At 39.3% G+C, this 24388-nt stretch overlaps 1 protein-coding gene across 2 annotated transcripts in view; it reads left to right on the forward strand.

Annotated features, from left to right (window-relative positions):
* LOC132816034 (cytoplasmic dynein 1 intermediate chain 1) overlaps nt 1-24388 on the forward strand; it is a 282803-nt gene that overhangs the window by 140105 nt on the left and 118310 nt on the right. For both annotated transcript variants that reach the window (XM_060825446.1, XM_060825447.1), the window contains one exon: nt 13572-13658. In XM_060825446.1, coding sequence (XP_060681429.1) covers nt 13572-13658 — 87 coding nt within the window. The remainder of the gene's footprint in view (nt 1-13571; nt 13659-24388) is intronic.

Genomic DNA, 24388 nt, shown 5'->3' on the forward strand with positions numbered 1-24388 from the left:
TTCTGTAATTCTATGGGACATAGTTCTGCTGACACAATTGAACTTGGAAATTTCACTGCATGTTATTTGGAATAGAAACATGTGCCCAACAGTTTTTTATGCATTGTCACGACAGTAAAATCATTCCTGTAATTTGTAATTCTTGTGGGCTTTATAAATTACTTAATACAAAGTATTATGTAATCTTAATGTTATACCAGATTCGCTTGAAGTCATTTAATTTGCTTTAAAGGAAAAGTAAATGTACATCCATTTTGCTTGTTCTATGTACTCCTACATAGACATCCTAAACAATTTAATAATCTTAAACAATATTCCTCCTAACCTTCATTATTCTTGGTGGTCTTTTCACAAAAACACCATTAGGAAGAATCTTAAGTTCGTTTAAGTTTCCCCACACATACAAAGACTACAAAGCATTAAAAATATTTTGTGCTGTAAATCTATACTGGAATGACATGAGAATAAATAGAAGTGAAATCAGGGTAATGATCTTTGATACAATGTATAAGTTGCTGTGATTTCTTTTAGCAATTGAACAATAGGTATTTTTTCTCGTGTGTCCTTAGCTGTGCCACCGAATTGTCTGAAATTTAAAATTGCTGAGTACAATTAATATTTACTTAACTTGGAAATAGGAAGAAATATACCTTTTTGGACCAGGCAATCACTCTTTAACTGTTATTCTTTGATAATGTCTCTATTCGTTTTCAGTTAATGATGTGGTTGTGAATCATGACTATTGTTTAAAACAATATGCAAGACGAGCAACCTCAATGTGAAGGATTTCTCATGCCAAAATCTGAAGGGAATTGACACAGTTAGAAAAACATTGGAAGATATGTTGTTTTGTAAATGGTAGTTGGAAAGAGGTGTTTTTGTTTTAATTGCAGCTGTGTCCTACAATTGTCTCTCTGTTAGTTTTCTTTCTCTGTCACTGTTATGTTAGATCTTTTGCCACAGTCATTGTGCAGTTTGAATTCAAGTCCTGTGAAATGTACGTTTTGACAAGTGTCCTGTATGTTGCAATTATATGGTTGGAAAGGATGATGATTAAAGCTTTTGCAGCACGCTACAAAGGTTTTACCTTGGGCAGCTTAATTTTAAGGTCAGAAGACGTAATGGTTTTCAGATCCAGCAATGACACTGATGTAACATTACTTTCCTGTATGATCATCTTTTCTTTCCTGGTGTAAAAAACAAGATGGTCAAGTTTTAGTAGACAGTGTTTGAGTTACGTTTTACACGTGTTGATATTCTGATGACTGTTACTGTGAACTTCCTATTGTAGCTATCTGACTAAGTAGACAGTTTCCTTTGTCTCAGAAGTGTGGTATCCTGGAAAAGTTATAATTAACCCTTGTGAAGTAAATCAACATTTCAGTGCTTGCAGAGGAAAAAAAAATCATGAGGATGATGGTATTTGTGCATATTCAAATAATCCATACCCACAGTAAAAATATTTTTAGTTCCATTTGCTTTAAAACAAAGAAAGTTACAGCACAGCAACAGGCCCTTCAGCTCTCCAAACTTGTGCCAATCCAAATCCTCTATCTAAACCTGTTGCCTATTTTTCCAAGGATCTGTATCCTTCTGCATCCTGCCCATTCATGTATCTGTGTAGATACATCTTAAATGATGCTATCGTGCCCGCCTCTAGCACCTCCACAGGCAACGCGTTCCAGGCATCCACCACCCTCTGCGTAAAGAACTTAACATGCATATCTCCCTTAACTTTTTCCCTCTCACCTTGAACTTGTGACCTCTAGCAATTGAGTCCCCCACTCCGGGGGAAAAAACTTCTTGCTATCCACCCTGTCTATACTTCTCATGATTTTGTAGACCTCAGTCAGGTCCCCCCACCCCCACCCCCCAACCTCCATCTTTCTAATGAAAATAATCCTAATCTACTCAAAGTTTGTGAGAAAATTTGTAGCTCGAGTGCTCGTTGTTGTGGTTCTGTTGCCGAGCTGGGAGTTTTTGTTGCAAACGTTTCGTCCTCTTTCTAGGTGACATCTTCAGTGCTTGGGAGCCTCCTGTGAAGCGCTTCTGTGCTGATTCCTCTGGCATTTATACTGGTTTGAATCTGCGGCAGATTCAAACCATATAAATGCCGGAGAAATCAGCACAGAAGCACTTCACAGGAGGCTCCCAAGCACTGAAGATGTCACCTAGAAAGGGGACGAAACGTTTGCAAGAAAAACTCCCAGCTCGGCGAACAGAACCACAACAACTAATCTACTCAACCTCTCTGTATAGTTAGCATCCTCTATACGAAGCATCATCCTGGTGAACCTCCTCTGCACCCTCTCCAAAGCATCCATATCCTTTTGGTAATGTGACAACCAGAACTGTACGCAGTATTCCAAATGTGGCTGAACCAAAATCCTATACAACTGTAATATGACCTTCCAACTCTTGTACTCAATACCTCGTCCAATGAAGGAAAGCATGCTGTAAGCCTCCTTGACCACTCTATTGACCGCGCTGCCACCTTCAGGGTACAATAGACCTGAACACCCAGATCTCTCTGCACATTAGTTTTTCTCAGGACTTTTCCATTTACCATATAATTCACTTTAGAATTGGGTCTTCTAAAGTGCATCACCTTGCATTTGCTGGGATTGAACTCCATCTACCATTTCTCCACCCAGCTCTCCAATCTATCTATATTCTGCTGCATTCTCTGACAGTCCCCTCACTATCTGCTGCTCTACCAATCGGCAAACTTGCTAATCAGACCACCTGTACCTTCTCCAGATCATTTATGTGTATTACAAACAATAGTGGTCTCAGCACAGGTCCCTGTGGAACACCAGTGGTCACACTTCTCCATTTTAAGAAACTTCCTTCTACTACTACTACTCTCTGTCTCTGGTTGTCCAGCTAGTTCTTTACGCAGCTAGCTAGCACACCCTGAACCCCACGTGACTTCACTTTCTCCATCAGCCTACCATGGGGAATCTTATCAAATGCCTTACTGAAGTCCATGTATATGACATCTCCAGCCCTTCCCTCATCAAGCAACTTTTACTGGCTGCAATTTCTCATAACAAAATTATTTTCAGGACTTTGCATCTCAATACACATGTATATTTAGAAAATCGTGTGCAATACTCAGGAAGCAAAGTTTACTTGATCGTTTCAGATGGATATATTTCCTGAATTACCTTGGTATGAGACTTCCATAGTTATAGTGTGACTTGTTAAAACTTTTGATGACATGAAATGGAAACAAAATCACTGAAGTTACCTTTCCATTGGCTTCTATTTATCTATCTTGATTCTCTTTACTGCATTTCCCTTTCCCCTTGACAGTTCTGCCCGTACACTGAAAAATTATTTTATGGCTGTATTTTGTAAATTTAAACTGAACCACTTGTAAAGTGTTGGTATTTTTGTAGGTAGTTAAGCAGTTGGGGATTAATCTAAAGATGGACAATGCAATGACAGTCCAGTTAGGTAAGTGAAATACTGCACAAATAATGAGAGTAGCTGATGATGCAAAGGGTTACATCATTTGAGAAAACAACATGTTTCATAACATATCGAACATTTGTAGATTTATTTAACTTCAGATGTCATGGGTAATAATCTGCTTGGGGGGCATTTTTCCAGGAAGTTTAATTCTTACAAGAGCATATTATATCATTCCTTTAGATGACTTTTCTCATGCTCTCAATGATATCCCACATATAATTGCTACTTACATTAGTTACACATTTGCACAAATTTTAAACTGAATATTTTTCCTTAAACCACATATCTAAGTCTTAAATTCAGAGAAGAAAGTGGTAAGTTTCTTGTCATTAGAGGTGATTCCTCTACTAATTCTAAAATATCTGAAAAAGCAAGAACCGAAAACAATTGCTGGAGAAACTCAGCAAGCCTGGCAGTGTCTGTGGAGAGAAAACAATATGTTAAGATGCCATTAATAGCTGAAGTATCCATCTCTTGTGAACAAACGCATTAAGAACATCACGAACATGAGGAAACAAAACATCAAGCAGACCCAGCATCTGAAAGTGTGTGCAGGTATTGGATAGAGCTCAAGAGGTTGATTACCTGATGGCTGAGGTTGGAGCAAAATCAAGCCCCATATGATTGCAAAAACTGCAATCATGCCTGTTTTTTAAAAACAAAATCTAGGTGTGATGGTAGGAGTTGATGCTGCAAAAGAGATCAACAAAGTTCCACTCTCTGATAATATAGTTAAATGGTAAATTGACAACATGTCAGCTAATATTGAGGTGCTGCAAGAGGTTAACCAGATTTGCAGATTGACAAGTCTACTGATCTAAGCAAACTCTGCCAGGCACTGAAACTTTCACTGTCGATGGGAACGCCATTCAGGAGAATTTTGTTTTGTCAGGAGTTACCAAGTCATGTAATTGGACAAGAAATATTTTGAGTAACAGATACCTACTTGAGGGAAAAGAAGTTTAGTTGGGCCTTGTGAGAGCATTTGCACTGAAGCTTTCCCCTGTCTCTGTGATGGGGAAAGTTTGAATTTGACAGTAAAGTGAAAGAACAAAATCCTAACCTTCAAGTCACCCATTGCATCCTTGACCATAAAGCTGTTATCGCCAAAATGATGCATTGAGAATTAGCTACCAATATTAGAGCAAGCTGTGAAAATTGTAAATTATATAAAATTACAGCCATTGAAATCACGTTTATTCACTATTTTGTGAGCAGTAATGGAGGCCGAGCACCAGAGTTGACTGTTATGCACCCAGCTGCTCAGGGGAAAGTTATTTCCTGCATTCATGAGTTCCAGAGAAAACAGTATTCAACAATGCATGAAAAGCCTTACGAAGAGCTTCTATCTGATGATTACTAGTGGGCTCAGCTGGAATATCTCGCAGATATTTTCAGTCATCTAAATGAACTGAATACTAAAATGCAGAGGAAGAACGAGATGATCTTCACCACAGGTAAACTTCAAGGTTTCAGGTTAAAGCTAGTCTTTTAGCAAGAGACAGTGACAAGGGATTCACTTGAGCTACTTCCACTAGCAATGCCAGCAGCACATACAGCTGTCCAGATGCATGGCCTGATACTCGAACACTGTAAGGGAAGGTTGAATTTCTACTTCCCCATCAACAAATGTAGAAAACTGGCTGGATGTGTGACTTTTTTAGTCCACTGTCGTCTGAGTCTGTACAAAAGCTGACATTAAAAGAAAAAGAGGAATCTGCAGAGTCATAATTGAATCGCACGGTGAAACTCAAGTTTGCAGGGGTAATATAAAGCAAAGAATTGTAAATGCTGACTGTAACATAGGAAGTAGGAGCATGAGTAGGCCATCTGGCCCATTAAGCCTGCTCCACCATTCAGTAAGATCATGGCTGATCTTTTTGTGGACTTCACTCTATTTACCCACCCGTTCACCATAACCCTTAATTCCTTTACTGTTCAAAAATCTAATCCTCATTGAATGTTTTTAAGACAAAGGTAGAGCCTTAACTGCTTCATTGGGGAGGGAATTCCACATTTGAAGAGCCACTAGACTAGAAATGGTAACTGTGCTTTCTCCCCACAGATGCTGCCAGACCTGCTGAGTTTTGCTAGCAATTTCTGTTCCTGTTTAGGGAGGTGTCTTTATGTATGTTTTGGCTGATGTAGTACGTGAATATTCAATGATACTTGACCATACTCTTAACGAATGTTTGTGTTTGTGACATTAGCTCCTATGAGCTAGTGTTTTCAACACTGGAGTACATGAAAAGCAACAGGAGGGTGCACTTGTTGATAGAGCAAGATTTGAGGGGCAGCCCTTTCACCAACTTCTCCCTAAATCAAAAGGTCTATGCATATCTGAAAATGTGTTGCTGGTTAAAGCACAGCAGGTTAGGCAGCATCCAAGGAACAGGACATTCGACGTTTCGGGCCAGAGCCCATTCCTGTCGAATTTCCTGTTCCTTGGATGCTGCCTAACTTGCTGTGCTTTAACCAGCAACACATTTTCAGCTCTGATCTCCAGCATCTGCAGACCTCACTTTTTACTCGGTCTATGCATATCAACAGGCCAAGGTTTCTGATTACACCAGGAAGGTGTAGTTTACTTTACGTTACATTTTGCTGTGATTCATCGTTCATGAATAGTTGAAAGAGTTAATTAAATGGATTTTGAAAGATGTGTGTGCTCATAGTCAAAGACAGTGTGTTTTTTGCCAGTAGATTTGAAACACTAATGCTTTAGATTATTCTTTAGCTTCTGTGCAATACATTGAAAAGTTGTCTAGTAAGGTTGTTATTGGAGTAAATGCAAGTAAATGTGATATTTGTGAGCAGTCAATTCAGCTTAAAGTGGGTGTACTGTGTGTAGTGATTGTAACATGGTCAGCCAGGGAATACGAGTTCCCTGATTAGGGCTGTTAATCTGGTCCAATCAGGTAGCCCTGGCTGATAAGAACATCCTGTTCTCTCTGAAATGGAGTCGTGTCAAGGACTCTCCACATGTAAATAAAGGGTAACTTGATGATGGGATACTGGCCTCTGTGGAGTTGTTTCACCATGAATTTTTTTTGTTTAATTGAAGGGTGCCTTGGTATGGAAAAGAGTGGGAACCAATGGTATATATAATTGTCATCCGATATTAGTGCTGAATTTGAAAGAATTGCTGTGAATTTTGAGATTATGCTTTTAATCCCTTAAATTCTTCTGACTTTGTTTATGCTGTGATTTCACAAATAAATACAAACATAAATTTCATGAATAATCTTTTTTTTGAATGCTGCAAATACGTTCTAAATTATCAAAAAAATTTTGGCATTTAACACAGTTTTATCATTTCATGGTTAACTGTATCAAATTTGACTTAAAATAAATCTGTTCTCTGCTCAGCCTCCATTACATTCAATGGTGATTGCTAATTGTGCACATTTACTTATGTCATGCACACTGAAAAACAATGGCCTTGCTGGAATTGTTTTTCTGGCCAAAACATGGAGGCAAAGGGCCCGTTAATTTTCTGGAGCCTCAGCCCAGCAGTCTATATTATTCTAAGAATAGTTGACTCAAATACCCACTTTTGACTGTGTTCTTTCTTGACAGTTTTGCCATCCAGTATCCTGTTAGCACCTAATGGCATCAGTGCCTGCCCCCAACACACACACACACACACACACACACACACACACACACACACACACACACACACACACACACACACACACACACACACACACACCCCCCCACCAAACAAAAAACTGGGAATTATCCTGTCCCTGATTCTGAATAACATGGAGGAGGAGCAAAAAGTGCAAGCACATCACTTGAGGCAAAATGGCCAGAGACTGAACCGATCTCTATACTGCTGCCAATGCTGCAAATGTATTCTGAAGCAGTATCTATGGAATAGATTTGTGCTTCAGCAAGGAATCAATTAGTCCCACAGGTATGCTCCATGAAACAATTCATTTTTTTTTGTTGGGTCTCATCACTGACTATGACTGTGATGATGGTTTCCAATTTCTGTGGATCTGTTTCTTTTCAATTGGGCTCTGGAGAACTCTGGTCTTGGCTAAGGAGTTGTGAGGTCCTGCAGTTAACATACAACAGATGTTCTCTTTTACAGGACATTTGTCCAATAAATGAGACATGTCCCCGACAGCAAAATGTAGGATCCATCATCTTGCTGATGCACTCTGACAATCCAGAAACAAACAGCCTTTGGCAGGAACCATGTGCTGCTGAAAATTTCATTTAAGCAGCCTGTGACTCTCATCATTGTGCAAGATTAAATTTGTTCATTTTCTGCAATACCCCAACTGAGGATCCTGTATCTAAATTTAGAACATCAGGATAATGCTTACGCTTCGGTCAGATAAACACCAGAGATTACATTTTCCTTTTCACTTTCTAGATCTTTCAAAACTGTAGTTGACTTTTTGAAGTTGATTTTAGTAGTTGCAGTTCACTTGCTTCCTGGTGTCATTGCTCAATTTGACTTGTAAGAGTTCATAATTTATTTATAATGTCATATGGATGTTCTGGGGCTAAATAAGGAAAGGCTTACATTTATTTTAGCACTTTTCACCACCAAATGTCAGCGCGCTTTATTGTCAATTAAGTACTTTTGAAGTGTACTCACTCCCTTTAGCCGCAAGAGCTGTACCTACCTCCTTGATGAAAACACAATGTTTTGACCTCAAATATTTTGTGCTTGTGAATTCCACAAACTCACCATAATCTGGATGAAATAATTTCTCCTCATCTCAAGGTTCTGGATGGTAGACTGGTGAGTAAACTGGTCACATGAGATCCAGGGGAAGCTAGCCAATTGGGTTCAAAATTGGCTTGAAGGTAGGAGACAGAGGGTGGTGGTGGAAGGTTGTTTTTCAGACTGGAGGCCTGCGACCAGTGGTGTGCCACAAGGTTTAGCGCTGATTCCACTGCTGTCCTTCATTTACATAAAGGAGACAATAGGAGGTATGGTTGGTAAGTGGTATTGTGGACAGTGAAGAAGGTTATCTCAGGGAACCTTGGTCAGATGGGCCAGTAGGCTGAGGAGTGACAGAGGGACTCAAATTTAGATAAGTATGAGGTGTTGCATTTTGGTAAGGCAAACTAGTACTTCCACACTTCATGGTAGAGCCCTGGGGAGTATTGCCAAGCAAAGAGACCTAGGGGTGCGACTGCATAGTTCCTTGAAAGTAGAGTTGCAGGTAGACAGGGTGGTGAAGAAAGCATAGTACACTTTCCTTTATTGGTCAGAACATTGAATATAGGAGTTGGGATGCCACTTGCAGCTGTACAGGACATTGGTGAGGCTGCTTTTGGAATTCTGCATATAATTCTTGTTGCCCTCCTATAGGAAGGATGTTGTTAAACTTGAGTGGCTGCATGAAATATTTACAAGGATGTTGCCAAGGTTGGAGGTTTTGAGCTATAGGGAGAGGCTGAATAGGCCGGGGCTTTCTTTCCTGAAGTGTTGAAGGCTGTGGGGTGACCTTAGAGGATTATAAATGTTGAGGGGCATGGATAGGATAAATAGCCGAGATGCTTTTTCTAGGGTAGGTGAGTCAAAAACTAGAGCTCATAGGTTTAAGATGAGAGAGAAAAGATTTAAAAAGAACCTGAGGGGTAACTTCCCCATGCAGAGTGTGGTGCATGTATGGAATGAGCTGCCAGAGGAAGTGGTGGAGACTGGTACAACTACAACATTTAAAAGGCATCTGGATAAGTATATGAATAGGAAAGGTTTAGAGGGATACCAACCAAGTGCTGGCAGAAAAGACAAAGTCCGATTGGGATGTCTGGTCGACACTGATGATTTGGACCAAAGGGTCTGTTTCTGCAATGTATGATTCCGTAACTCAATGACTTGCAATGCATTGACTGTGCCTTTCACAAAGTTGTCAATTCATAATTGATCTAGCCACATTCAATGTATCTATGTTTCACCAAATTACTGTGCAGAATTCAATTGATGTGAACAGGAAGCTGAAAAACTCAGATATGAGCATGCAAGAGGGTACTTAATTTTATCGTGAACAGCTTGCAACGTAATTAACATTTGTTAACCTTTACAAAAATATAATTGTCAAATATCTATCTGATCTTCAGGTGAAAAATGTAATTTGATTTTTGATAGCTGAGGAGTCAGCAGATTTGTATCAATCTTAGGAGTCATCAAAAAGGCCTAAAACATCTGCATGAAACATGGTTTCCTGTGTTTGTTTTCTTCTGATATCAGATTGTGGTATTTCAAGTTGGTTGTATTCGCAATTCTTTGAATTTGCATTTGTTTCTGACCTCATTTTTGATACCTCTAATGCCATGTTAAGACTCTGTAGTCCAAAGTCATTAACCTTTTGGTTCAGCAAAGTATTTTGCCCAGAAGCAAGTTGATTAGTGAAGTTGGTGAGAACTGCATATAAAATGAGTTGCTGGGTGATAGGTGACCAGGTTCACAAAGCTTTGCAGACTGATGTTTGCATAGCCTTCAAACCCTTCATTTAGAGACCCAGAATTGCAATGTACATGTACCAATTTGTTTTAAACTGTAAGCTGCTATGCAGCATTGTTAAAATTGCTATTTCAATTTTATTGTGACTAAAATAACTTCTTCCTTTTTATATCACTATTTATAGTTCATGAAATACTACCAATTTGGTATAGGTATAATGTTAGATTTATGTGAATGAGAAGCTGAAAAATATCAAAAGCGTATCCATTCCAGCAAACTTTGCCCTTTCTTTTGCAGTGAAATATAAATTAATGCTATTTCTAAGCAAGAGTGTTAATTTTGCAGTTGAAATATATTAAAACTGTACTTTGTATTGTGAAATTGTCACATTTTGCATAAGAACAGGCGTCACTCATACAGCCCAGCAAGCATTCAATGAGTTTATGGCTCATATGTGTCTTAACCTGGTCCATTTATATTCCTTTTAATTTGGACTCCCCCACTACTGGAAAAGCTTTTTTGTGTCTATAGTATTATGTCAATTTCCCCATTTTTTTTTTGTTTTGGACAGTAGATGCCTTTAAAACTTGTCTTGATCTGTCTTTTATTTATCTATTTGTTTTATAACCACACTCTTCAGGCTTGCATTATATCAGTTTTGACATTCTTGCCTTCCACAGTACATCAAAATTTTCATTTTGTCTTTTTTCACCCCTTTTATCTGCTGCCCACCAAGCCCTCATGTGCTCAGGGCACAGAGTGGAATCGCTGACCCTGTTGCTTCTTCTGTCTCCATTCCTGTCATCCCATCTCCTCCACCCCTAATAGCTTCTGTCAAATGATGCATCTTAGGTCCAAAGAATACAGGAGGAGGTTGATCAGCAAATCAAGCTTGTGTCAGTTCTTTCAAAGAGATATCCGGTCACTGCTTGCAGTGACCACCCCTCTGCCTACCTAACACATTCTTTACCTGTTCCTTGTTTTTGCTCCAACTGTCCAACCAATTTCCTTTTAAAACACTAACTTGACTTTGCACCCACCTCTTTCAGGGAGAAAGTGAATTTCAGTTCTGAACAATTTTTTATTAGGTGTCTTTCCTTTTCTTGCCTCTGGTTCGTTTAAATTGACTGGTATAAGAAGTTAAATGGGAAATAGGAAGTCATCTAATTGTCAATCTTTTAGCAATTTGGGACAGTTTTTATTTATTCTATCTAAATGCTTCATGATTTCATTCATTGCCATCAAATTCCCACATGCTAGTTGAGAGTTCAGAAATCAATCTCTGCAAAGTCTTAGCATCCTTCTGATGTCTAAAATTAGAAAGCTTGGTCACAGTAACATTGGACGGTTTTATATATATTCAGCAAAACTATGTTTTTGAACTCTATGCTTCTATTTATAAACCTATCAAAAGTTTAGTTTTCAGTATGATGTACTTTACAACTTTGTTTTGCCAGACAATTGCATGCATCTTGGTTGTCCGTATTATACAACAAGGGCTGCTGCTTTGAATTTGTTTAAAATTTTGTTTGGAGAGCTGCTCTTGATCTTAAGGGCTACTTTATTTTTTTTTTGGAGACCAGTACTTTATTTTCAGGGGCTCTTTTTCACATTCACCACTTATTAGGTGATGGAGTAATGTGGTAAAAATGCCACCTGTATTTGAATTGATGTCTGGGGTTCTTGGACTGGTACAGAAGAAGAATTGAGTAATAAATGCTAAGTTATTAACCTTCCATTAAACTTAAAACCACAAAATACTTTGGCATAAGAAAACAGGCATAATTTGGAAATAAAAGTTTTTATTCAAAATAACTGATAAGCACTTTAAACGATCACTCTAAAATTGTCCTGCAGGCTAGTCAGGTCATAGCTGATACATGTCCATCACGTGTACACAAAACTGGAACATTTTATCGAGGCAATCATTACCCTATTTACGATGCCTTCGATCGTGATTGTAGATTTCAATATCCCAATTGGAAATGTTAATTTATAAGCGTACCTACTATATTTCTCTCCAAATAATAAGTCCTGTTCTAATGTGACCTTCAATTCTAATTGTGACTGGAGCAGCAGGTTGCAGATTCTGTGTGCCTCAAGTACATTAATAACTTTTGTTTTGGTCACTGAGTGGGTATGGGGCTATCAAACCCAGTTTGCCTGAACCTGTGGGTCCCAGTACGGCGCACTATATATTCAGCTCTCCTGGACCCTGAATTTGCTCACCAATATCCTGGCTCTTGCTTGAAAGTTTTGTAGTTCTGACAATTGGTCACAGGCATGAAAAGATAACCATTTTACTGTCCACAAACGCTGACCAGTTGCTGAGTATTTCCAGCTGTTTGTTTCAGATTTCCAATATCTAGAATATTATCTATAATAATTTATTATTTCCCAAATACCTTGCTAGTGCAATATCCCCAGGATATTAATAGTGGGGTTTGCCATTGATCAGAAATTGAGTTGGACTAGCCATCTAAATCTGTGGCTACAAGAACAGATCACAAGCAATATTCAAACAAGTTTCAGCAGCCCTGTTCCAATGATAATTAATGGTTACTTATCGTGCTAGGAAAAAGACAAATTTTCGAGAATTAATTTGATTGAGAATTTTGTTTACCACTGCAGGATGTTACGACCAGGTGAGAAAGGATAAACTGCTCGTCTTCTTTTGAACATTCTCAGGTGGTTGCAATTAAAGTTTGTGTTTTTTGCACAAGGACATGCCTTTTCTCTCCAGTTAAAATGCTGCTAACTGTGACCATGAGTAGGAATGATTACAAGATTTTGAGGGGAAGAGCTAAGTTTGAGAAAAAATAAGAGGTGATGTCAAACATATGGCCTTACTGCAGTCACTTGAGCCCTCACACAGGCACAGAGGTAAAACGGGGTAGTGTCCAGAACAAGAAAGTTTGAAGTCTATACGGTTGAGAACCCTTTGAGTGTCCTTGTCATGTGGAGGTTTAGCCTGAGACCACAGTCGGTCAGCCGGTTGTTTGAGCTAACCCACATCAATTTCGTGGCCAACCCGTGTATGTCTGTCAGTCAGGTGATCTGTGACCATTACAGTTTAATGTTTTGCTCCCTTTTTAAGAACTGTTTAAGCCCATGAAGGTGAATGAAAATGTTAAATCTCCCTGCAGGATGGAAAGATTGATTGTAACCATATAATACATTAAATAAGTTTCTAATTCACATTGAGGTGATGAAAAGTTTGATAATATAAACATGTTTTTGATCAATTTTGCCAGTTGCTGTAATATTCAGTATGATTTTTAATTATTCAGAAGGATTATGAATGGAATCTAGTTCATTGCCGTTCTTATCTGACTCCAAACCTATCCACCCTGTTGACCAAATGCAAATCTGATTCTATTTTTTAAATATACTGCCTTCTTTGAATTGAGTTCATGTTTGCATTTGCTAAAACTATTGCCAATTCTGTATTCACTTTCAGGTTTGTGTTCTGGAGTTAATGCTTCCTCGCTTGTGTTTAGGTTGGCATGCTTTGAATGGGGAACCTTCACATTCTGCTGTGTGTTATCATGTGGTGACTCTGATTTCCTTGTATAGAATAGGAGAAAATTTGACATTTGATGGAGAATACATAAGCAGATTTAATTGGGATTTTTTCTCACTTCCTTTCCTGCAGAAGATGAAGATGATGAGATTCCTGAATTGAATCTAGGAACTGAATCTGAGCTGGAAAGCCAAGATCAGAAAACTGAAACGAAAGAAGGTAGATAATTACAATTCGTTCCTTTTTTTTTGTGAAATCCATTTGAAGTATGTGAATTATTGTGTTTTTTACGCTATATTGTGCATCATTAAATTAATTGCATAACTGAAAGCTGCAGTCAAAAGTTCAGGAATTGATTTCGAGGTTAAACTGCCAGTGATGGGTTCACCATTGTGTAATCTGGTTGCTCTTTATTGTTTTTAACCTCCAGCCTTTCAAGTCAGAGCTTGCTAGACAGTTACCATTGAAATTGCATATATCACTGAAATTCTTGAGTTGAAAGGGCTTATGTCATCAGTGTTGTTGAATGAGCAATGTGAGCAATATTGACAGTTTTTTTATTTGCTTGAAATATGTGCTTGAGAAAATTGTACTTTAATTTTGCCACCTTTTAAGTTTGAATGCTAGTTTTGAAATATTTTTAGGAAGTAGTCAAATACTTAAATTTCATATCAATGGCTTGGTTGGAGGGACCAAATGAATGCTTGCTGCTGATACTATGATACGTGACTTTGTAAGTTGAGATAATGACATGGCTTTGCAAAGGGAGGTTAAGTGAAGTGGTAAACATTTAGCAGTTGGGTTATACATGTATTAGTCCAATTCGGCAAGAAGAATAGAAAGCAAGCAAGTTAATAAAAATGGATGAAAGTTGCAAAACTCTGAAATTCAGATATGATAAATGAATCAAATATTAGTATACAGTTACAGCAAGTGATTTGGAGGGTGAATTGAATGTTGTTCATTACAAAGGAAATGGAATATAAAAGTAGGCATATTTTGCTACATTTGTACAGCATATTAATGAGTTCACATCTTGGGTTCTGTGCACCATTTTGATGATCCTTTATAAGAACAGCTATCAATGTTTTTAGAGCATTTATAAAGAGAGCGGTTTAGAAAAGCTTCACTTGACTGATCTCTTGGTTGGGGATTGTCTCATGAGGAAAGGTTGGGAAAAACTGTGCGTGTATCCACAGGAGTTTAGAAAAATAAGAGGTGATCTTATTGAAACATAAGATCCTGAGAGAAGTTAACAGGGTGGATGCTGGGACATACTCTATTTGTGGGTGAGGGGGAAAACAGTTTAAAAATAAGGGGTCTCTTATCTAAGATTGAGAGGCATTTTTCCTCTCCAATGGTCTTGGGTTTGTGGGACTCTTCTGCTGAGAGTGATGGGGGTAAGGGCATTCATGTTTTTAACATGAATATGTTTTCTCAAAGCATTTACATGTAGTAATCAATTGATTTACCATTTTAAAAGACATTTCCATTGCAGTATATTTTATCTGTGGTGTAACGTTTGAATCGCCTTCAATAAATTTCAGATTATTTTCACATTCCTCACTAAATCTGGTCTTTGCCAGAAATGAGAGGTAGAAGAAGCATGAGACAATACAGGCTCCTTGGTCCAATTTTGAGCGGAGTACTGGAGCAAAGGGATCTTGAGCTTTATGTGCATGATTCCCTCAAGGTGACCAGGAAAATTGAAACCGTTGTGAGGAAGATTCACAGGATCTTTAGGTTAATAAATAGAAGCATAGAATATAAAAGCAAGGAACTGATGCTACACCTCTTTAAGTCATTCGTCAGACGATATTTGGAGAATTATGTTCAGTTCTGAGCACTTCATATAGCGAAGGATGTTAAGGGCCTGGAGAGAGTGCAAATATGCTAGATTGATAACAGGAATGAGGAATTTTAGGTACAACGAAAGATTAGAGAGATTGGGCTTGGTCTCCTTGGAGCAGAGAAGATGGAGGTGACGTTACTAAGTTGTTAAAATTTTATGTTCAATTTTGACAGCATAAAGAAAGGTATTCTTTATCCACAAGTTAGTATGTCAGTAATTAGGGTTCACAATTCCAAGAACTGTCAACAAGAAAGTTAGTGAGATGAGGAGAAGCTTCTTTACTCAGACAGTTGTTAGGATTGGGAATGTGCTACCTTGGAGAGTGGTGGAGGCAGATTCCATAGATTTCAAAATGGAGCTAGATATATATTTGAAAGTGAAGAAGTTGGTGGGCTACTTGGGTTAAATGGCCACTTTCTGCACTGTACAATTGTATGATTCTATCAGCATTGGTTTGTCCCTCTGCTCCTTTTTGTGATAACACTGAACTAATTTTGGTCTGACTCTGATTCATATGCTTTAAAAATACTGTACCTGAAATCCTACTGTTACCCTGTAAGTTGGGAGAGTCAAACTATGCTAGCATCTTGTGGCAGGGTTGCCATTTTCTAAGCTAATATCAAAACCTTGTGTTAATTGTGATTTCCCAACTCTGTTTCACAGTAAGAAACTTTTTTTTCCACAGAAATGTTCAGGTCAAACCCTCAGCACTTCCCTCTAACTAGCACACCCTCTTCACTCCTAAGGTCATTTTCCTTGCTCTCTGACCCAGCAGAAATGCATCAGCATCACTCGCTCTCCTGCCATTGACTGGACAGGAACTAGTGATTGCAGAAGGTAGTTAACACTGATTTGAGAAGGGTGAACACTGTCTATGAGGGGTTGTAGTGTTGGGCAGGGAGTGATTGGTGGGTGAGAACTGTCCATGGTGAAGGATGATGGGATGAGTGAAGTCTGGCAATGATGATGGTGGCGGGCTGCTTGTGGGTGAACACTGTCTAAGATTGAGAGGGGATGCAAGCACTGTCTGTCATGTGGGGCAGGAGTGGCAAATGTAAAAGGCACAGGGGCTGAACATTTCTGTGGCTGTTGGAGTGGAGTGCTTTGACAGTCCAGCTGATTTGCTTTAAGTTTCTCTCCTTTTGACCTACTTTGACCAACAGAGAGTATCAGTGCAAGAAACGGACAAAAAGCCCAAAGCTGTATGGATCCAGATGGTACAACTGGAAATTGGAGGTTTAAATTTCACATGCAAATACTGCAAATGTTCCTTCACCTTCCAAAGTGCATTAGTTATGTAAGTTGAGTCAGCGGCCAATCCCTATGCTGGAATATCTTGACCATATTTTATCTTTTTTAAATCTTAGATGACCTAGTTTAAAAATAATTAAATACATTTTCTAAATGTGTAAATCTGAAATCATAGTTTCCATACTGTGTGGAAACTGGCCATTTGGCCCAACAAGTCCACACCGGCTCTTTGAACAGCATCCCTCTCAGACACCTCCCTCTTCCCCATCCCCACATATCCCATGGCTAATTCAACTCCACCTACATATCCCTGGACACTATGGGCAATTTAACTTGGCCAATCCACCTAACTTGCACATGTTTGGACTGTGGAGGAAACCCACGCAGACACGGAGAATGTGCAAACTCCACATAGACAGTCCCCTGAGGGTAGAATTGAACGCTCCTTCCTGGTGCTGTGGGGCAGCAGTGCTAACCACTGAGCCACCGAAGAATCTTAACATTCCTCTATTCTGGTGAACCTCACTCATTGTGAAAGCCACTTTTGTTTAATCCTCCAAAACTGTCTGCTCCTGCAATAGTTTCTGCATGTCTGAATATTCATATGCATTGACTCACAGTATTGGTATCATGAAGATTGTGTTGATCTTAATGACAACATATTCAGGATTCAACATTTCTGGAAAACTTTAAAACCATTACTTAAACTTTAAAGTTGTTGTTGTTGTTGTTGTTGTTGTTGTTATTACTACTACTACTTAATATAAAATTAGTAAATGATTATGGTTGTCATGGACCAATTGGACCAAAGGGTCTGATTCTGTGCTGTACGCCTCTGTATGCTTACTAAAATGATCCTGAGGTTGGATGGAGGAAAATGAAGTATTTTCACACTTAAACCTTGAATCCCTTTTGCTATGGTTTTAGACTAGCTTTATGCATCACAATCATTTCCAAAAGAAAAGTTACTCTAACGTTAGTGCAAAAAGATGCTCCAAAAAAATCAGCTTAACTATGATATTCCCATCTCTTTAATGTCACCAGTTAACTGATGTAGTAACATCTTCTGACAGCAGGGGACACTGCCTACACTATATAATGGTATTAGCAGTGTACGGATACGGACAGGGGGTGTTTTGTTAGCTTAATCGAATGCCGGGTAACATAGTTGAGCCAAGCATCAGGACCTTGCGATCTTGCTGGATAATCTGGATAATCGCATGCCAGATAATTGAGGTTCCTCTGTCCATGCAGCCTATTGCTCAAGCTGATTTTGCATTTATCTGCTGCTGATTCCTATCATTATAGAATTGTTATCGTGCAGAAGGTGGCCATTCTGCAATCATACCTGCACTGACTCTCCAAACGAGCAGTACTTTTCTCCCACCTCCTTGTAGCCCTTCTAAATGCTTTACTTGAACCTGATTCCACCACTCAGGCAATGCATTCTATACCATGCTGACATGCTGCATGAAAAAGGATTTTCCTCTGTCATTTTTCCTGTTTTTACAAATTTGTGCACCTCATTTTCTCTTTTTATGAAAAAGGAGCTGGATCTCACTGAGAGCCAAAAGGAACCAAATTAATAGTTCTGGCTTTTTAATGTATTATGAGCAAATTGTAGTGGCAAATAAGTGAGTACGGTTGGGTGAGTATTTATACTATTCTTATAGGAATAAAAGAAGATAGGAACTTAATGCTTATAGTTTGTCAGATCCTTATTTGGGATCTGAATCCCAAATATTTGGGGTTTATAGGTTTTTTTTGGATTACTTAGTGTGGAAACAGGCCCTTCGGCCCAACAAGTCCACACCAACCACCAAAGCGCAACCCACCCATTCCCCATACATTTACCCCTTTTACCTAACATTACGGGCAATTTAGCATGGCCGATTCACCTGACCTGCTCATCTTTGGACTGTGGGAGGAAACCGGAGCAAACCCACGCAGACACAGGGAGAATGTGCAAACTCCACACAGTCAGTCGCCTGAGGCGGGAATTGAACCCGTGTCTCTGGCGCTGTGAGGCAGCAGTGCTGACCACTGTGCCACTATGCCACCTATATTGTAAGAGCAATAGTGTAGAGGTCCAGAGAATAAGGGCCCTTAAAGTCATTAATATTATTTAAACTCTTAGAGAGTCCTTAAAAATTAATTAAAGGCTAAATCAAGGAAGGAGAGCTCAAGGCTGTCATGTGCTCCTACTACTCTGGGATGTCGGCTACTGTTCCAGTGCCCAATACCAGAACGTGTGCAGAACGTCTCCAGCTGCAGCTTCTGGAAGCCTGAATGTTGGAGCTCGAGAACAGCTGAAGATACTGTGGAGCATCTATGAGGTTGACTATATATAGAGAGGTGTCATTCCTGATGAAGGGCTTTTGCTCGAAAAGTCTATTTTCCTGCTCCTCAGATGCTGCCTGACCCCGCTGTGCTCTAATCTTGACTCTGATCTCCAGCATCTGGAGTCCTCACTTTCACCTATATAGAGAGGTGCGCAGGCAAAGATTCCACAGGTAGGAGTGAATGGATGACCACCACACAGAGGAAGTGAACTAGGCGGGCAGTGCAAGAAGCCACTGTGACAGTTCTCGACAAAACAGAAATGCCAGTTTGGATACTATTGGGAAAAATGGCCTCTTGGAGAAAATAGTAACAACCAATCTTGTTGCACTACAGTTAGCTCTGCTGCGTGAGAGGTTGAATAAGTGTGAGAAGATGATAATAATAAGGGACTAAGTCATAAAGAGAATAAACCAACATTTCTGTGGCTGCAAATGAGACTCCATAGGAACAGTAAAAGCTAGACAGATCGCATCTGGGCAGAACTGGAACAGATATCCTGGGGGAATGGTTACTAGTGAGGTTGGGAGGGTTTAAACTAAAAGTGGAGGAAATGGGAACCTAGACAGGAAAACAAAAGAGAGAAACAGAGGGAAAAATAAAAGACAGAAAAGGAAATTTGAAAAGTGGAGAATTCAAGGGCCAAGAAATCAAACAGGGCCACAGCGCAAAATACCGTGAATGGGACTAAGAATGTTGAGACAATCCTTATGGCCTTGTGTCTTAAGGCATAGAGCACTCAATGATATGGATGAATTGGTTGTGAAAAGAAATATAAATGGGTCTGATATGTTTGGTATTAATACGACATTACTGCTGGGTGATCATGGATTGAAACTGAATATTCAGAGAAAAAAACTCCAAAATAAATTAACACAATTGTGAGGAAGAAAATGAGCTGTGTGAGTGGAATCTGTATGGGTGAAGCTTAGTAACATTACATGGCAAAAAAACAATAGTGAGGATTATATAGTGGCATTAACCAGGAAATTAGAGATGCAAGCAGTAAAGGTATGGTTACAACAGTTGGTGACTTTAAACTGCATACAGATTAGGAAAATCCAATCCAATGCATAGAGGAGGAATTACTCAGGAATGTGGGCCATGAACATTGGTGTACTTACATTCCTTGATGTCAGATAAACTGGAGAGAAAGAGTTTGTTGAGCGTGTGAATTCTTCTCAGGATGAAGAACAGTAGAGGTCCTTTGCAGATTTGGGAGAATATGACCCTCAGCTGGACAGGGCTGACTGCAGAGAGAGTAGGTGGCAAAGCATGGCTGCAAGTGTGAAGCAGAGGATCCGGCGGGCCACATTCCTGATGAAGGGCTTATGCTCACATGTCGACTATCCTGCTCATCGGATGCTGCCTGACCGGCTGTGCTTTTCCAGTCCCACATTTTCTGACTCTGATCTCCAACATTTGCAGTCCTTACATTCTCCTGCTTTTCAGAATTGGTACATTGAAGAACCAACAAGAGATCATGCCATCCTAGACTAGGTATTGTGCATTCAGAAAAGAATGAATCCCAGTCTAGCTATGTGAAGCCCCTTGGGGAAGAGTGACCATAGTATAGTAGAATTTTCCATTACAATGAGAGTGATGTACTTGATTTTGAGATGAAGAGCCTGAATCTAAGCAAAGGAAATTCTGATGCTATGAGGCACAAACTGGTTATGATAAATTGATAATGTTACTTAAATAGATGATTGTGTGGATAGGTAATGGAAAATATTTAAAGAGTGCATAGAGTCAGAGTCATAAAAATGTACAGCATGGAAACAAACCCTTCAGTCCAATTTGTCCATACCGACCAGGTAACGTAACCTAAACTTGTCCCATTTACCAGTACTTGGCCTATATCCCTCTTTACCCTTCCTATTCATATGCACATCCTAATGCCTTTTAAATATTGCAGTTGTACCAGCCTCCACTACTTCCTCTGGCAGCTCATTCCATATGTATACCGCACTCTGTGAAAAAGTTGCCTATCTGTTACCTTTTTAAATTATTCCCCTCTCACCATAAACCTCTGCCTTCTATCTCTGAACTCCCCTGCCCCAGGGAAAAGTCCTTGTCTATTTATCCTATTCATGCCCCTCATAATTTTATAAACCTGTATAAGGTCACCCCTCAGCCTCTGACGCTCCAGGGAAAACAGCCCCAGCCTATTCAGCCTCTCCCTGTAGCTCAAGTCCTCCAACCCTGGCAACATCCTTGTAAATCTTTTCTGTACCCTTTTAAGTTCCACAATATCCTTCTGACAGGAGGGAGAGCAGAATTGCACAGAGTATTTCAAAGTGGCCCAATCAATGTTCTGCACAGCCACAACATGACCTCCTATACTCGATGCTCTGTCCAATTCTAAGGAACTGTGCAACTGCGACTCCAAGGTCTCGTTGTTCAGCAGCACTCCCCAGGACCTTACCATTAAGTGTATAAATCCTGTTCTGATTTGCCTTTCCAAAATGCAGCACCTCACGTTTATCTAAATTAAACTCCATCTACCACTCCTCAGCCCATTGGCCCATCTGATCAAGATCCTTTTGTAATCTGAGGTAATCTTCTTTGCTGTCCACTACATCTCCAATACTGGTGTCATCTGCAAACTTACTAACTGTATCTCCTATTTTCACATTCAAATCATTTATATAGATGACGAAAAGCGGTGGACCCAGCATAAATCCTTGTGGCACACCATTGGTCACAAGCATCAAGTTTGAAAAGCAACCTTCCACCATCACCCTCTGTTTTCTACCTTCGAGCCAGTTCTATATCCAAACGGTTGGTTCTCCCTGTATTCCATGAGCTCTAACCTTGCTAAACAGTCTACCATGAGGAACCTTGTCGAATGCCTTACTGAAGTCCAAATAGATAACGTCCACTGTTCTGTCCTTATCACTCCTCTTCGTTACGTTTTCAAAAAACTCAATCAAGTTTGTGACTCATGATTGTCCATGCACAAAGCCATGTTGACTATCCCAAATCAGTCCTTGCTTTTCCAAATACATGTAAATCCTGTTCCTCAAGTTTCCCTCCAATAACTTGCCCACATCCAATATCAGGTTCCCTGGCTTTTCCTTACCACCTTTCTTAAATAGTTGCGCCACATTAACTAGCCTCCAGTCTTCTGACACCTCACCTGTGACTATTGATGATACAAATATCTCAGCAAGGGGCCCAGCTTCTCACCGTGTTCTAGGGTTACCTGATCAGGTCCTGGAGATTTATCCACTTTTCTGCATTTTTAAAATATCCAGCACCACCACCTATGTGATATGGATATTTACCAAGATGTCACCATCTATAGAGAAGCTGAACAATTGCTCAGTCCAGTCTGACAAAAATAAAATTGGAAAGATAGTCTGGTCATGGCTAACAAGGGAACTAAGGGGTAGTATAAGAAAGTGCATATAAATGGTCAGGATTGGAAGCAGTTTAGATTTCAGCAAGGGAGGACAAAGGGATTGATTTAAGAAGAGGAAAATATAGCATGAGAGTAAACTTGTGGGAAATGTACAGTGTGACTGTAAAATTATCAATAGGAATGTGAAAAGAAAAGGATTGGTGAAGAAAGGCGTAGGACCTTTACAGTCACAACAGATGTAGTTATAATGAGGAATGAAGAGACTAATTATATAATAAATAAATAAATAAACAAAAGAACTGTGGATGCTGTATATCAGAGACAAAAACAGGAGTTGCTGGAAAAGCTCAGCAGGTCTGGCTGAATCTGATGAGAAGTCAGTTAACATTAATTTCTCTTTACAAACGCTACCAGACCTGCTGAGCAGTCTGTAATTAATTATATACTTTGATTCTGTCTTCACAAGTGAAGACACAAATAGTGTCCCAAAAATGTTGGGGAACATAGAGTCTAGTGTGAGAGAGGAACTGAAGAAAATCAGTATTAATAGAGAAGTTATGTTAGGGAAGTTGATGGGATTAAAAGTTGATAGATACAAAGGTTCAATTCATCTACATCCTAGAGTTTTTAAGGAAGTGGCCCTGGAAATATTGAATGCATTGTGTGTAACTTTTGAAGATTCTATAGATTCTGGGACAATTTTGATGAATTGGAGTTTAACTGATGTAACTCCACTATTTAAAAAAAGGAGATACAGAGAAAACTAAATTATAGACTGTTGTGGAGAAAATATAGAGAACCACCAGGAGACGCAGAGTTCTTCAAGAAGTAGGTCATTTATTTGCAAACAAAAAACCGTGACACTGAGAAAGCAGATTCTCGAATGCTCACGAACCTCCGGGTCCGTGGATTTTTATTTATTTTTAATCATGTTTCTGTTAGCTTATCAGCATGTCCAACTATATTCATCAAAGTACCTCACTCTAGCTACACAATAAACCAGTGATGTTAGTTCCCATTATCTCTTTAGTTGTACATTCTACTTAATGCTATTCTAATGTCTTGGTTAGATATTTATTGCTAACTCTGTTACAGTGATCTTTCCATTCCAGACTAACCTGTTTCTAAATTCTTAATGATGGATTCTAGAATTTTACCAACAACCTAGGTTAGGCTAATTGGCCTATAATTTTCCATCTTTTGTCTTGATCCTTTCTTGAACAAGGGGGTTACAACAGCGATCTTCCAATCATCCGGGACTTTCCCTGACTCCAGTGACTCTTGAAAGATCACAACGAATGCCTCCGCTATTTCCTCAGCCACCTCTCTCAGAACTCTAGGGTGTATCCCATCGGGGCCAGGAGATTTATCAATTTTAAGACTTTTTAGCTTTTCTAGCACTATCTCTTTTGTAATGGCAACCATACTCAACTCAGCCCCCTGACTCCCTTTAATTGTTGGGATTTTCCTCATGTCGTCCACTGTGAAAACTGACGCAAAGTACTTGTTAAGTTCTCCTGCTATTTCCTCATCTCCCATCACTAGGCTTCCAGCATCAGTTTGAAGTGGCCCAATGTCTACTTTTGCCTGTCGTTTGTTTCTTATGTATTGAAAGAAACTTTTACTATTATTTCTAATATTACTGGCTAGCCTACCTTCATATTTGATCCTCTCCTTTCTTATTACTCTCTTTGTTATCCTCTGTTTGTTTTTGTAGCCTACCCAATCTTCTGATTTCCCACTGCTCTTGGCCACTTTATAGGATCTCTCTTTTTCTTTAATACATTTCCTGACTTCCTTTGTCAGCTATGGTTGTCTGATCCCTCCCCGGATAATCTTTCTTTTCTTGGGTGATGAATCTCTGTACAGTGTTCTCAATTATACCCACAAACTCCTGCCATTTTTGCTCTGCTATCTTCCCTGCTAGCCTCTGTTTCCAGTCTATTTTTGTCAGTTCCTCTCTCATGCCCTCATAATTACCTTTATTTAACTGTAACACCATTACATCCGATTTTGCCTTCTCTCTTTCAAACTCCAGACTGAACGCTACCATATTATGATTGCTGCTTCCTAAGGGTTCCCTTACTTTAAGATCTTTTATAAAGTCTGGTTCATTACCAAGCACTAGGTCCATAATAG

The sequence above is a fragment of the Hemiscyllium ocellatum genome, chromosome 5, assembly GCF_020745735.1.
Source record: "Hemiscyllium ocellatum isolate sHemOce1 chromosome 5, sHemOce1.pat.X.cur, whole genome shotgun sequence".
Lineage (NCBI taxonomy): Eukaryota > Metazoa > Chordata > Chondrichthyes > Orectolobiformes > Hemiscylliidae > Hemiscyllium > Hemiscyllium ocellatum.